The following is a 13,284-nucleotide window of genomic DNA, read 5'->3' as shown; positions in this document are numbered from 1 at the left end:
CCTTCATGTAAAGGCTAGCAATCATGGGAACCACAGGATGCAATGGGGAAGGGAAGAGGGCTCTCAGAAGTTAACGCTTAACCAGGTCTTGGGGTCTGAGAGAGCCTGCAGGTCTGATCTCTTTAAGCCAGAGCTAAAGGCAGCATTGCCACTGACCACACTAGAAGGGCCTCTTCATAGCCTTTTTGCTGGTTGGTCTGTTGCCCTCCTTTTAGTGTCTCTACTTTCTCCTGTAGGCTGCTGTGGCGGTGCAAAGCCTGCTGGAAAAGCACGGCAGCAAGGCATTGATAGTTGACGTGGTCTCCAGTGAATCTGCCTCAGTGAGTAACCAATTCAGCACTTGTTTTCCTGGGGCATCTTGTCAAAGGGGCAGGAATGACCTCCAGAGAGAGGAAGTTTTTTTTACTTCGTTTATGCCTTAGCTACTCCTCAGCTCATTTTAATAGATTATTTTATGGCGCAATGATATTTTGTCTTGGGTTTATGGGTATATTTATTTGTGTGTTTTATTTATATGACTGTGGTTCATCGTTGGGAGCACCTCGGCTTTTCTAAAACTGAGCTAATAAATGTAGACAGTGCTCATGGGGAGATGGAGGAACATATGAGTGCATGAGCTGGTAACTCCACCCATCGCTCAGCTAGGTTACATTCTCCCCGTGTCACCATAGCTCCAGCTGTAATTTCAGCAGCCCCTTTGCCTTTCTTCCAGATGCTGATGAAGACGGTGAACCAGCTGTGTGACAAATCTCCTGGCACTTCTGCTATGCTCCTCAGCCAGCAGGATTCCGGGAAGGTCTTCTGTGCATGTCAGGTGGCAAAGGTGATGTTACGTTAATGCATCTCCCTGGTTGCTGGAGGATGTGATTAAGACACATAGCATAACTGGGTTTAAAAAGGGGTTGGACAAGATCCTGGAGGAAAAGCCCATAAACCATTATTAGCCTGGTAGACATGGGAATGTCACCGCTTATCCCTGGTTATGAGCTAGAAGGGTTGGATTTACTTTGGGATTGGCCAGGTACTTTAATGATCTGGATTGGCCACTGTTGAAGACAGGATATTGGGCTCTATGATCCTTTGGTCTGACTCAACATGGCTCTTCTTATGTACATTGTCTGGCCCTGATGCTGTTATTTTTGTGATTTCAGCCTTGATTTAAAAAAAAAAAAAAAGTTGATCACTTAAATCTAAACACATATTCCTGTTCACATCTCAGATCAGTCCAGATAATTGGGTTTTGCATCCTCACCAGCAGATGGAGACAGAGAAGAAAAGTTTTACTGACCATGTTACTTGCGGGGCAAGGACCAAGGCTCAGATCGTACAGCAGACTCTCGATCAACTCCTTGCTCTCGGGGCAATACAGTCGGTTCCCCAAGTGGAATGGAGAATGGGGCGTTACTCCATTTATTTTATGGTTCCAAAAAAAGAGGGGTCCTTCCTGCCTATTCTGGACCTGAAGAAGGTAAACAAGGCTCTCAAGATCCCACATTTCCGCATGGGAACACTACGTTCCGTGATAGTGGCGGTCCGCAAGGGCGAATTTCTAGCATCTCTGGATCTGATGGAGGCATATTTACATATACCCATCCGCGTGGCTCATCACAAGTTTCTCCGCTTCATGATCCTAGATATGCATTTCCAGTTCTGCGCACTGCCGTTCGGTTTGGCTACAGCCCCTCGCACTTTCACCAAGGTTATGGTGGTTGTAGCAGCAGCCCTGAGGAAGCAAGGCCTTCTAATTCATCCCTACTTCGACGATTGGCTCATCAGGGTGAAGTCCAAGACTCTCTGTATAGAAGCTATCAACAACGTCGCCAAGCTCCTGGAGTCACTCGGCTGGGTGATCAATCAAGCCAAGAGCAACTTTGTCCCTTCTCAAACGATGGATTTCCTGGGCGCCCGCTTCAATATCAATGTGCGGAAAGTCTTCCTCCCCCCTGGACCGAAGAAACAAATTGATGGAGCAAGTACGGCGTTTGTTGTCGCTCCAGCTTCCCAAAGCCTGGGACTATCTACAGGTCCTTGGCTCCATGGCATCCACTTTGGAAGTGGTCCCCTGGGCTTTTGCTCATATGAGGCCATTACAGTGAGCATTGCTTTCCCGTTGGGACCCCAAGTTGGAGGAGTTCCAGTTCCCTGTACCACTCACCGATCTCACCAGGTCCAGTCTTGGGTGGTGGCTGTGCCCGCGCAACCTGTCTCGAGGAGTGGACCTTGAAGTTCCGAAGTGGATAGTGGTGACAACAAATGCCAGTCTCTCTGGCTGGGGAGCAGTCTGTCAATCCCACTCTGTTTAGGGCCGTTGGTCCGAGGAAGAAAGCAGTTCGGCTAGCCCTGAGGCATTTTCTCCCACTGCTGCGCAATCAGGCAGTTCGAGTTCTGTCCAACAATGCGACAACAGTAGCCTACATCAACCGTCAAGGAGGCACCAAATTTCAAGCTGTAGCCGAAGAGGCAGAACTTCTCATGGCTTGGGGGGAAAAACATCTTGCGCTGTTAGCATCTCACATTGCCGGCAAACAAAACATACAGGCAGATTTCCTGTGTCAGAAATGCATAGATCCAGGAGAGTGGGAACTCTCCGACCAAACAATGGATCTCATCTCACGCAGGTGGAGGACACCCCACAAGGACTTGATGGCGACACGGGAAAATGCCAAGGCCCCTCGCTTTTTCAGTCGCAGAAGGGATCATGGCACAGAGGGAGTCGATGCGCTGGTGCTCCCCTGGCCAACTTCTGTACATGTTCCCTCCTTGGCTGTTAGTGGGCAAAGTTCTGTGCAGGATAGAAGTTCATTTAGGCAGCGTGATTTTCGTGGCTCCGGAGTGTCCCTGAAGGCCATGGTTCGCGGATTTCGTCAACCTGCCCAAGACGTAGGGGCCTCGGATGGGCCCCTACGTCTTGGGCATCTTCCACGTCTTCTGCGGCAAGGCCCTATATTTTTCGACCAGGCAGATCGCTTTTGTCTAGCGGCCTGGCTTTTGAAAGGCGGAGATTGAGGAAGAAAGGGTATTCGGAGGAAGTCATAACTATTCTTTTGCAAGCCAGGAAAACATCTACCTCCCTCTCTTATGTTAGGGTGTGGAGAGTTTTCGAGTCCTGGTGTCGTGACCGAGGAGTTTTTCCAAGGCAGGCTTTGATTACTCATATTCTGGCCTTTTTGCAAAGCGGCTTATCCAGGGGTTTATCTTTTAATTTGCTTCGTGTGCACGTGGAGGCCCTGGGCTCTCTTGTCAGTAACTCAGTGGCTTCACATCCGGATGTTGTGCATTTCCTCAGAGGTGTAAGACATTCGATTCCTCCTGTATGCCCTGTCTGCCCGTCCTGGAGTCTTAACTTGGTGCTTTGCGTCTTGTGTGATCCTCCATTTGAACCCCTTAGGAAGGCGACGTTCAAGCAGCTCATATCTAACCCCACTCACCGAGCAGGTCACACCCTTGACCTCATTTTCACCAATACCAGAATCAAATCTAACTTACCCACTGTCTCCCCCATCCCCTGGTCCGATCACTACCGCATTGACATTACCTGCACTATAAATAACACCGCTACACCCTCACAATCCAATAAAAAAAACCATTCACTTTAGGCGTAATTGCAACCAAGAAGATCTAGTAGCAGCCCTCACTACTGAACTTAACAAACTTGACTTAACTAATAGAGATGTGAACCGGAATCGGTTCGGTTCCGGTTCTGATTCAAATCTTATAATTTTTATTGTCCAGCCCGATTGTTTTTTTGTTTATCGGCTGCGCCCGATCCGATAAACAAAAAACCCACCCTGACCCTTTAAAACTGACCCCTTAGCCTCCCCCACCCTCCCGACCCCCCCCAAAAACATTTTAAAATTACCTGGTGATCCAGTGGGGGCGCGGGGAGCAATCTCCCGCTCTCAGGCCGTCGGCTGCGCTAATAAAAATGGCGCCGATGGCCCTTTGCCCTTACCATGTGACAGGGTATCCGTGCCATTGGCTGGCCCCTGTCACATGGTAGGAACACTGGATGGCCGGCGCCATCTTTACAGTGCTCCTACCATGTGACAGGGGCCGGCCAATGGCACGGATACCACGGATGGGTTGTTTTTTTTATCGGGCCATCGGCACCATTTTTATTATTTATTTATTTATTTATTTATTTAAGGTTTTTTTTATACCGGCATTCATGAAAAAATTCACATCATGTCGGTTTACATAAAACAGGGGTGTGATGAATACAACAACGAACATAAATAAACGTGATGAAGAGATGCAGTTACAATTAACAAGGGCTGTTGAAATGGGTGGAGGAAGTGAAGAGAGATAGAAGAGGTTAATTATATACAAATATACAATATGTTATTAGTGGCAGCCGATAATTATATACAAATTATATAATTATATACAAATTATATACAAATACAAATTATATACAAATATACAATATGTTATATACAAATATACAATATGTTATATACAAATACAAATTATATACAAATATACAATATGTTATTAGTGGCAGCCGACGGCCCGAGAGCGGGCGATTGGTCCCGGGGCTTCCACTGGACCACCAGGTGATTTTAAAACATTTTGGGGGGGTTTGGAAGGGTGGGGGAAGGTAAGGGATTAGTTTTAAAGGGTCGGGGTGGGTTTCGGGGTTGTTTTGGTGTGCCAGTTTTCCCACCCTCCCCCCAAATAACTCCCGTTAGTGGTCACAAACCCGATTAATGATTTTTCACGATAAATCGGGGGAATTTCTATTGTATCGTACACTTTAACGATTTTTGACGATTTAAAAAATATCGGACGATATTTTAAATCGTCAAAAAACGATTCACATCCCTATTAACTAACGCTGAAACTGCCATTAACTCCTAGAGCCACTGTACCGACTATAGCTAGCAAACTCTGCCCCATGCAATCTCGTGTGATTGATCCAGCGAAAACCAAAAAACAACCATGGTACACCTCTGAACTAAAATCTATGAAGCATAACCTCAGAAAATTAGAAAGAAATTGGTGAAAAAATCCCACCCCTGCCCTGCACAGCTAACCACCTTCAGATCCTTCCTCCACACATACAGAACAACTATAGAAAAAACCAAAAGAGACTTCTACTCACGCAGAATCCACAACCTCCAATTCAATCCCCGAGCCCTCTTTGAACTAGTAAACAGTTTAACTAAATCCACTCCTAATTTCGCACCCTCAGACACAGACGATCAAGACAAATGCGACAACTTGGCCACTTACTTCCACAGGAAATTTATCAACATTATGTCCCTTTTCCCTCCCACCCAGGCATCTACCAATTGCCCCCTCGACCATACCAACGCAAGGCTACCCTCACTCGATACCACTTCATCATTGGAAGTTAATTCGATCATTAAGAAAATGAGACCATGGTCACACCCATTTGACACCCTCCCCACAAAATACCCTCCTCTCCATCCCTGACCTTATTGCCAAGCCGATCTCCAATATTATCAACAGACCTATCACAATTGGCATTGTTCCCAAAAATCTCAAACATGCCATTATCAAACCAACTTTGAAAAAACCCACACTTGATCCCTCCGACCTTGCCAACTTTCGTCCTATTTCGAACCTTCCACTATTAACCAAAATATTAGAAAAGTCAGTCAATCGACAATTAACTGAATACCTTGACGAAAATAACATACTGTCACAGTCACAATATGGCTTCCAGAGACATCACAGCACTGAGACCTTACTTGTCTCCCTGTCTGACTACATCCTTAAAAGCCTTCACAAAGGTCTCTCACATATCCTGATTCTCTTTGACATTTCCTCTGCCTTTGATACAGTCAACCACAAAATACTAACAGAACGCCTTACTGGCATTGGCATCACAGATACAGCTCTCCAATGGTTTCAGTCCTACTTATAGGACAGACAATACAGTGTCCAAACAGGCAACCGCACATCCAAACCAATCCCCCTTACCCAAGGTGTTCCACAAGACTCCTCTCTCTCTTCCACACTGTTTAACATCTATCTCCTTCCTCTCTGCAATCTTCTATCCAAACTTAACCTTCCGCACTTCATCTATGCTGACGATGTGCAAATTCTCATACCTGTACATGACTCACTTCACAAAGCCATTGAGACCTGGAACTCCACACTACCAGTCATTAACACTCTCTTGACAAACAACTTCCTTGCACTCAACACTACCAAAACAGAGCTTCTCTACATTACTCCGCAAAACATTCCCCCACCCCTTCAACCTAACACCCCCTTCTCCACCACTGCCTCCAACCAACAGGTGTGCAGCCTCGGCATCACCATTGATAACCACTTCACCCTCAAAAAATTCATTAATAATACAAAGCTTGTTACTTCAAACTTAATTTGCTCAAAAAACTGAAACCCCTCTTACACCTCAATGACTTCCCCACTATTCTACAGACCTTCATTCTATCAAAAATTGACTACTGCAATGCCCTCCTCCTAGGACTATCCAAAAACACGCTACAACTGCTTCAACTTCTCCAAAACGCTGCTGCCTGGATCCTAACCAACACCCACAAACGTGACCACATCACCCCTGTACTCCAATACCTTCACTGGCTTCCAGTCACTGCAAGGATAACTTACAAAACTCTCATACTAGTTCACAAAGCCCTCCACAACCAAAATATGCATTGGTTTAATGAACACCTTACATTTCACAACTCTATCAGACCTACAAGACAGCTACACCGAGCAACACTGCATATCCCCTCGCCCAAAGACTCTAAGCTCAACTCCACTAAAGCTCGGGCACTTTCATTAGCTGCCCCCGCCCTATGGAACAATCTCCCCCTCTCACTACGACAAGAAGCATGCCCTAAAAAATTCAAACAAGACCTGAAAACTTGCCTATACAAACAAGCATTCTCTGAACAACACACCAACCCCCCATGACACCCTCTCCCCTCCGTCCTTCTCGACCTTATTCTCAATAGTGATTCTTTTGTAAAAACTGACATATTGTAAATAGTGATTTTGTTAAGCCTCATATTTTACATTCTTTGCCTTTCTATCTGTAACTTGTTGAAAATTATGCTTTCATTATCTCCAACATTCCTTGTTTCACTGTAAAGCGCTTGTTGCTGAGTTTTGTTTTATGTGAACCGATGAGATGTTCCCAACATTCATTGGTATATAAAACCTCTCTAAATAAAAAATAAGGATCTCATGTTAAAAACAGTATTTTTAGTGGCAATATGCTCGGCTCGCAGAATCTCAGAACTTCAATCCCCTTTTTTAAGAATTACTGACTTGGGCGTATCTCTCAGAACAGTCCCTTCCTTCTTGCCGATGGTGGTCTCAACTTTTCATTTAAATCAATCAGTGGAGCTCTCAGCTTTTCCGAACTTATCGGCTGATGTCCCACACTTGAGAGAACTTCATTATTTGGATTACGCTATTCGGAGGTCACAAATCTTTTCAGAGTTTCTGATCATTTGTTTGTCTTATGGAGTGGTCCCAAGAGAGCTCAGAAAGCTTCTAAAACTACGATTGCCCGATGGTTGAAAGAAGCTATTTCCTCTGCTTACATTTGTAAAGGGCGACCCTTTCCTGAGGCTTTAAAAGCACATTCAATTCGTTCCCAAGCGGCTTCTTGGGCTGAATGCCAGTTGGTTTCAACACAGGAAATCTGTAGAGCTGCTACTTGGAAGACGTTACATACATTTGCTCGTCACTACCGCTTGGACGTTCAGGCTCCAGATGTCAGCAATTTTGGTAAACCGGAGTGATTTGTAATTCCCACAAGAACTTCGGTATATAAAAATTAAAAATAAATAAATAAATAGTGGAGTTCTTCGCGCGGGACTCTCAACATCCCACCCTGTTTAGGGAAGCTTTGGTACATCCCACAGTCTGGACTGATCCGGGTATGTACAGGGAAAAGAAAATTGGTTCTTACCTGCTAATTTTCGTTCTTGTAGTACCACGGATCAGTCCAGACGAATATAACTCGTTAGATTTCAAGTTATCTGGGGAAATGTATACCTACTCTTAACCACAGCCAGACATATCTGGCTAAATTCAACTGGGTAGCATGAACACCTGGCGGTGCAGCTTCTTTTATTTATTTATTTTATTAATCAGGCAATGACTTACCCGGCTAAAACTTATCTGGTCAGTAGGGGGAGATATTTAAAGAAAAAATGGTTCTTACCTGCTAATTTTCTTTCCTTGAGTCCCAGACCAGTCCAGGTGTATGACGTTTGTCCCCTAGCAGCAGATGGAGACAGAAAACAAAAGCTTCACTGTAGTCTTAGTGCTTAAGCTACTGTGCCTCCGTGGTCTCTATATAAACCAACAACCCCCTTACTTCCCTCGAGCAGGGGATTCGGTGAAAACCTCAATTTCAGAGGGAGACAAGATGGCCGCCAACTGACAAGCCCTGCAAGAGCTCTCCCTCTCCGATTACCTGATTTGGATTTTAATTCTTCTTTACAATGCCTCATATGGAGCGGAAGGCTAAGCTGAGGGAGAACATTACCAATTCAAAGTGAAACTGCTTAGCTAAACTTACCCCTCCCCTTCCCCCCACTCCCAAGAAGTTCAGAGGGAGGACACAAACGCCATCTTCCCATTTAAGCATAGCAAGTGTCTCTGACAGCGGCACACGGGGGGGGGGGGGGTGTTTGGTATCCTATGTTTTCAAGCAGGGGAAGGGAGCATCTGCCAGCAACTTAGGATGAGGGGACGGGGAGGATTGGGCCATTGCTGGACTATAAGCTGCACCCCCCTCCCCAATATTGAGTAAGCCGGTGAGGGGCAAAGATAGCTTGATAACTTTATCGAGTATATATTTAGCAGAAGACTTATCCTCTGTGAATATTTTACTAAAGTTTACCTGGATAATTTTTCCACTTGCCAGCTTACTAAATATGGACCATATGGTGTTTCTTAACCTGGCTTTCCCAGTCATCATGGGAAAGAAAAGCTTAAAATGTGGTAAAGTATCATCTTGCCTTTGGCTTTCCTGTTTCCTTTCCCTCTCCCGTCCTGCCCTTCGAATGGGAAATGTTTGTCTCTCTTTTTCTCAGCGTTTTCTCCCTTTTGTAAAACCAAACCCTGCTGTCTCGCCCACCCTCCTGTCTTCTGCCTTCAGATTTCTACGGAGACGCTGTCTGCTACTGACTGGGCCCTGGCGGTCTGTTCTGAGATGGGAGGAAATGCAGGAGGCTCGAGCCGGGTAGCCAAAGGAACTGGGAGCAGCGCAGACCTGAACACAGTCCTGACCAGTGCTTTCACATTTGCAAAGGCCAAACTCTGAGGGGGGAGCAGCCACGGCAGGGGCATTACTAACCCATGGTGTAACACTTACAACCTGAGCCGCAGATGCAGACTGTGAGCACTGAATTCAAAGAGTGTATTCCTAAGGAGGAGAAGCAGAGCAGCCGCTCTCAGCTAATGGAAATCTGCACTGAGAGAGGCATTCTCGTCTCTCTGAGCCTGAAGCCGGAGTTATGCCTGGGTCCCAGGCCTCTACAGCTGTACTGGCAGGTAAGTCTGCCGCTGTCTTACAGAAGATCGCAGATTCTGCCCCTCAGTCAGCCTGGCAGACATCTCTGTGAGAGCTCAGGAAAGAACGAGCACAGAAGGCTTGGATCTGGGATTTGGGGGCGAATCCGTGGATTGTATTTACTTACTTTCTATGTCATTAGGCCTCCATGTACCTTGCCGTATTTGCATAATGATTACTGTAATATTATATTGACCCTTTCCCCATCAGAATAATGTGTGCTGCACTCTCCTTCCCGGAAGTGGCTGCATATCAGTTTGTAAAGAGCCATGACAGCTCTGTAAATTCAGATGATATTTATATTGTAATAAATTTCATATTCCAGGTGATCATTTGAAGTTTTTTTTTTGTTTCTCCTGAGTTTGTAAGAACAGCGTCCCACACAAATCTTCCTGCCCTGGGTTATGGGGCAAAGGGATGCTCCCTTTTTTTTCAGAATTCTGCTATATTTTGGAACAACTTGTTTTGATACTTTTATTTTAGCTAGAGGAGTGTAACCTCAATTTCACAGTTGATAAAAATGGGCAATTTTCAAACTGTCCCAATTACACACGCTTTGCACCAATTCTCAAATTGAAAATACACCCAGACTTTAACGTTGAAATTTGCCATGGGTACAAAGTCATCACAGTCACTTGCACCTGGGTTGATTTTTGCTGTAAAAGTACTCAGAAGATGAGCGAGTACTTTTTCCTCCGCCAACCTAAATACGCTCCCGGGAATGACTGCTCTCGATGTGGCTACAAGGGTGGAGATTGTGGAACGAAGCACAGACTTTAACTACATTGAGGGAAGGTAAGTTTTAGCCAGCCAATTAACTGTCCTCAATATTACTAAATTCCCTGTACGTACCTGGATCAGTCCAGACAGTGGGTTATGTCCCCAATCCAGCAGATGGAGTCAGCACAAGCTTTGAGGGGGCGTATCCATATATACTACTACCCCCTCTGCAGGAGTTCAGTATCTTCTGACTCCAGCAGATGCGAGTAGGGGAATCAGGCTTCCCCTCCTTTTCCTTCACTTTCTTGCTTGATTATGGCTTGTTGTTGTCTTTTTCTGTGGATCAAGTTTGTATCAAGTTTGTATTAAGTTTAAAAAAAAAAAAAAAAAAAAAAAAGCAGAGTTCTTTCAACTTCTGGGAAGTGGCTTATCTTCCTTGTCTCTTCTCTGCGGCCTTGCTGTTTATTTCTCGTTGCAGCCAGGGGTAAGTTTGTTTTTCCTTTGTAGTTTTTTTCCTTTACAGCTCAGCCCCCGGTGCCCGCGAAAGCCGGTGGAGCCGGCCTCTTCGCTCTTTACTCCCTCACCCGCGGCCATTTTACAGCTCCTCATGGGCTGCTGAGCCATTTAGGGAAAGATGTCTGGGGCGGGTCGTGTGGCCAGGAAGGCCCCCCCGCGGCACCCTCCTCTATTTTCAGACAGCGGGCAGTGCGGGCCGACCGGGCCCCCCCGCAGCGGCGCCTTTGTGCGCGTGGCCCCCCCCGTGGCTTTTTCTTTTCTCCTGCAGCGATCCCGATGCCGCGGCCGTCCCGCTGTGCGGCCTGCGGAGACCCGGGGTCCCGGATTTCCCGGGAGGGCATCTGTGCACGATGCCTTCCCGGGGGGGAAGGTACCTCACAGTCCCTGACTGATTTCTCTTTTTTGCCCGGGCGGTGCGGGCCGGCCACTCCGCCATTTTTGGCGGGAACGGCGGCCATTTTACATTCTGAGCGCCCTGAGGCGCAGGCCACGAGGGGGAACGGATCCCTGGAGGCCACGAGGGAGAACGGATCCCTGGAGGACTCTACCAGCGGGGGTGTTCCCCCGATTTTGGTGCAGGAACCAAGCACCCAGAGCCAGGGAGCAGGAACCACGCCGCCCCCGAAGCGCACCCGAGCAGGCCGGGGTTCTCTCCGGAGTTTATCCTGCTCATGCATACCGCTTATCTGCAGGGGCTGGAAGCACCTGTGGGACCCCCCCCCCCCTCCTAAGATCCCTCGGATGTTGCCCTCGACGCCGGCCCCCCCCGACCCTCCGGGAGTGGGGGGCCTCCCGCCTTCCTACCCGGGTCCGATCCACGCCCGCGGCAGTGGGGGCGGTGCCAGACCCAGCGGGACATGGACTTGACCTCCCGGACGGGGGACAAGGGGACGGCACACAGGAGGGGGATGATCCGCGTACCCTACGCCTCTTCCAGAGGGAAGAGCTGGACGACCTCATCCCGCAGATCATCCAAGAATTAGATTTGGATCCGCCACCAGACCCGCCTGCCCCAGTAGCTCCCGCTGTCATCACTTCTTCAAGGAAGGGAGATCCTGTCCTGGCGGCACTCCGGCCGAGGGCTCGGGCTTTTCCCATTCATGACTCGTTTTTACAACTTCTCACCAGGGAATGGGACACCCCGGAGGCCTCCCTGAAGAGCAGCCGGGCTATGGAAAAGCTGTACCCGCTCCCCGAAGATTTTCTGGACCTCATCAAGGTCCCAAAGGTGGACTCCGCAGTGTCGGCGGTCACGAAGAGGACGACTATCCCAGTGACGGGAGGTGCGGCGTTGCGGGACACACAAGATCGTAAGTTGGAAGTTTTCCTTAAGCGGGTTTTCGAGGTCTCCGCTCTGGGTATGCGGGCGGTGATGTGCAGTTCGCTTGGCCAGCGGGCTAGTCTCCTTTGGGTGCAACAACTCCTCACGTCTCAGAACCTGCCGTCCGATGAGGCTGCCCAGGCAGATCGGCTAGAAGCCGCAGTGGCGTATGGGGCGGACGCCTCGTACGACCTTTTTCGGGTCCTCACAAGATCCATGGTTTCGGTAGTGGCAGCATGACGACTACTGTGGCTACGCAATTGGGCGTCTGATACGTCCTCTAAGTCCAGTCTGGGCTCTCTTCCCTTCAGGGGCAAGTTCCTCTTCGGGGAGGATTTGGACCAGATCATCAAGTCCCTGGGGGAGAACGCTGTTCATCGGCTGCCGGAGGATAGGTTTCGACCATCCAGAGCGTTTTCTTCTTCTCGGACCAGAGCCAGAGTGCAACGGCGCTACAGACAGACGGGCTCCCGGCCATCCGCCCCCAGGTCTCAGCCCTGGTTGCGCGCCTTCCGCGGGCATCGGCCCGCACGCACTACTCCCGGAACCGGGAACCCCTATACCAAGTCTTCACAATGATGCCAGTCTCGCCCACTCCCCTGTCCCCAGGATTGGGGACCGACTAACGTATTTCTAAGCGGAGTGGGCACGGATCACCTCGGACCAGTGGGTCCTGGATACCATAAAACACAGCTACGCATTGGAATTTGTCCAATGCCCCCCGCAGGGAAGTCCAATGCCCCCCGCAGGGAAGGTTCATCTTTTCCCCCTGTGGCTCGGACCTCAAGAGAGGAGTGGTGCAGCTGACTCTGGACAGACTCCGGGAGATAGGCGCTACTGCGCCCATGCCCTTCGGAGAGGTGGGCTCGGGCCACTATTCCATCTATTTCGTCGTACCAAAGAAGGACGGTTCCTTCCGGCCTATCCTAGTCCTCAAGGAAGTCAACAAATCCCTTCGAGTCGTTCGGTTTCCGCATGGAAACGCTCCGGTCAGTGATTGCGGCGGTGCAATCGGGGGGAGTTCCTCGCCTCCCTGGACTTAACGGAGGCCTACCTGCACATTCCCATCCGCCCGGACCACCACAGTTTCCTTCGTTTCAAAATTCTGGACCAGCATTTTCAGTTCACGGCTCTTGCGTTTGGATTGGCGCCGGCGCTGCACACCTTCACCAAGATCATGGTAGTTGTGGCGGCAGCT

The 13,284-nt window shown here is 48.4% G+C and overlaps 1 protein-coding gene across 3 annotated transcripts in view; it reads left to right on the top strand.

Annotated features, from left to right (window-relative positions):
- AARS2 (alanyl-tRNA synthetase 2, mitochondrial) overlaps positions 1-9,858 on the top strand; it is a 135,287-nt gene extending 125,429 nt beyond the window's left edge. For all 3 annotated transcript variants that reach the window (XM_029592889.1, XM_029592887.1, XM_029592888.1), the window contains 3 exons: positions 237-320; positions 713-823; positions 9,116-9,858. In XM_029592889.1, the coding sequence (XP_029448749.1) occupies positions 237-320; positions 713-823; positions 9,116-9,280 (360 nt within the window). In that variant the 3' untranslated portion in view covers positions 9,281-9,858. The remainder of the gene's footprint in view (positions 1-236; positions 321-712; positions 824-9,115) is intronic.
- Positions 9,859-13,284: the final 3,426 nt, after the last annotated feature.

The sequence above is a fragment of the Rhinatrema bivittatum genome, chromosome 3 (genome assembly GCF_901001135.1).
Source record: "Rhinatrema bivittatum chromosome 3, aRhiBiv1.1, whole genome shotgun sequence".
Taxonomy (NCBI): domain Eukaryota; kingdom Metazoa; phylum Chordata; class Amphibia; order Gymnophiona; family Rhinatrematidae; genus Rhinatrema; species Rhinatrema bivittatum.
Note: the sequence above shows the minus strand (reverse complement) of the source record. Positions and strands in the feature narration are given on the sequence as shown.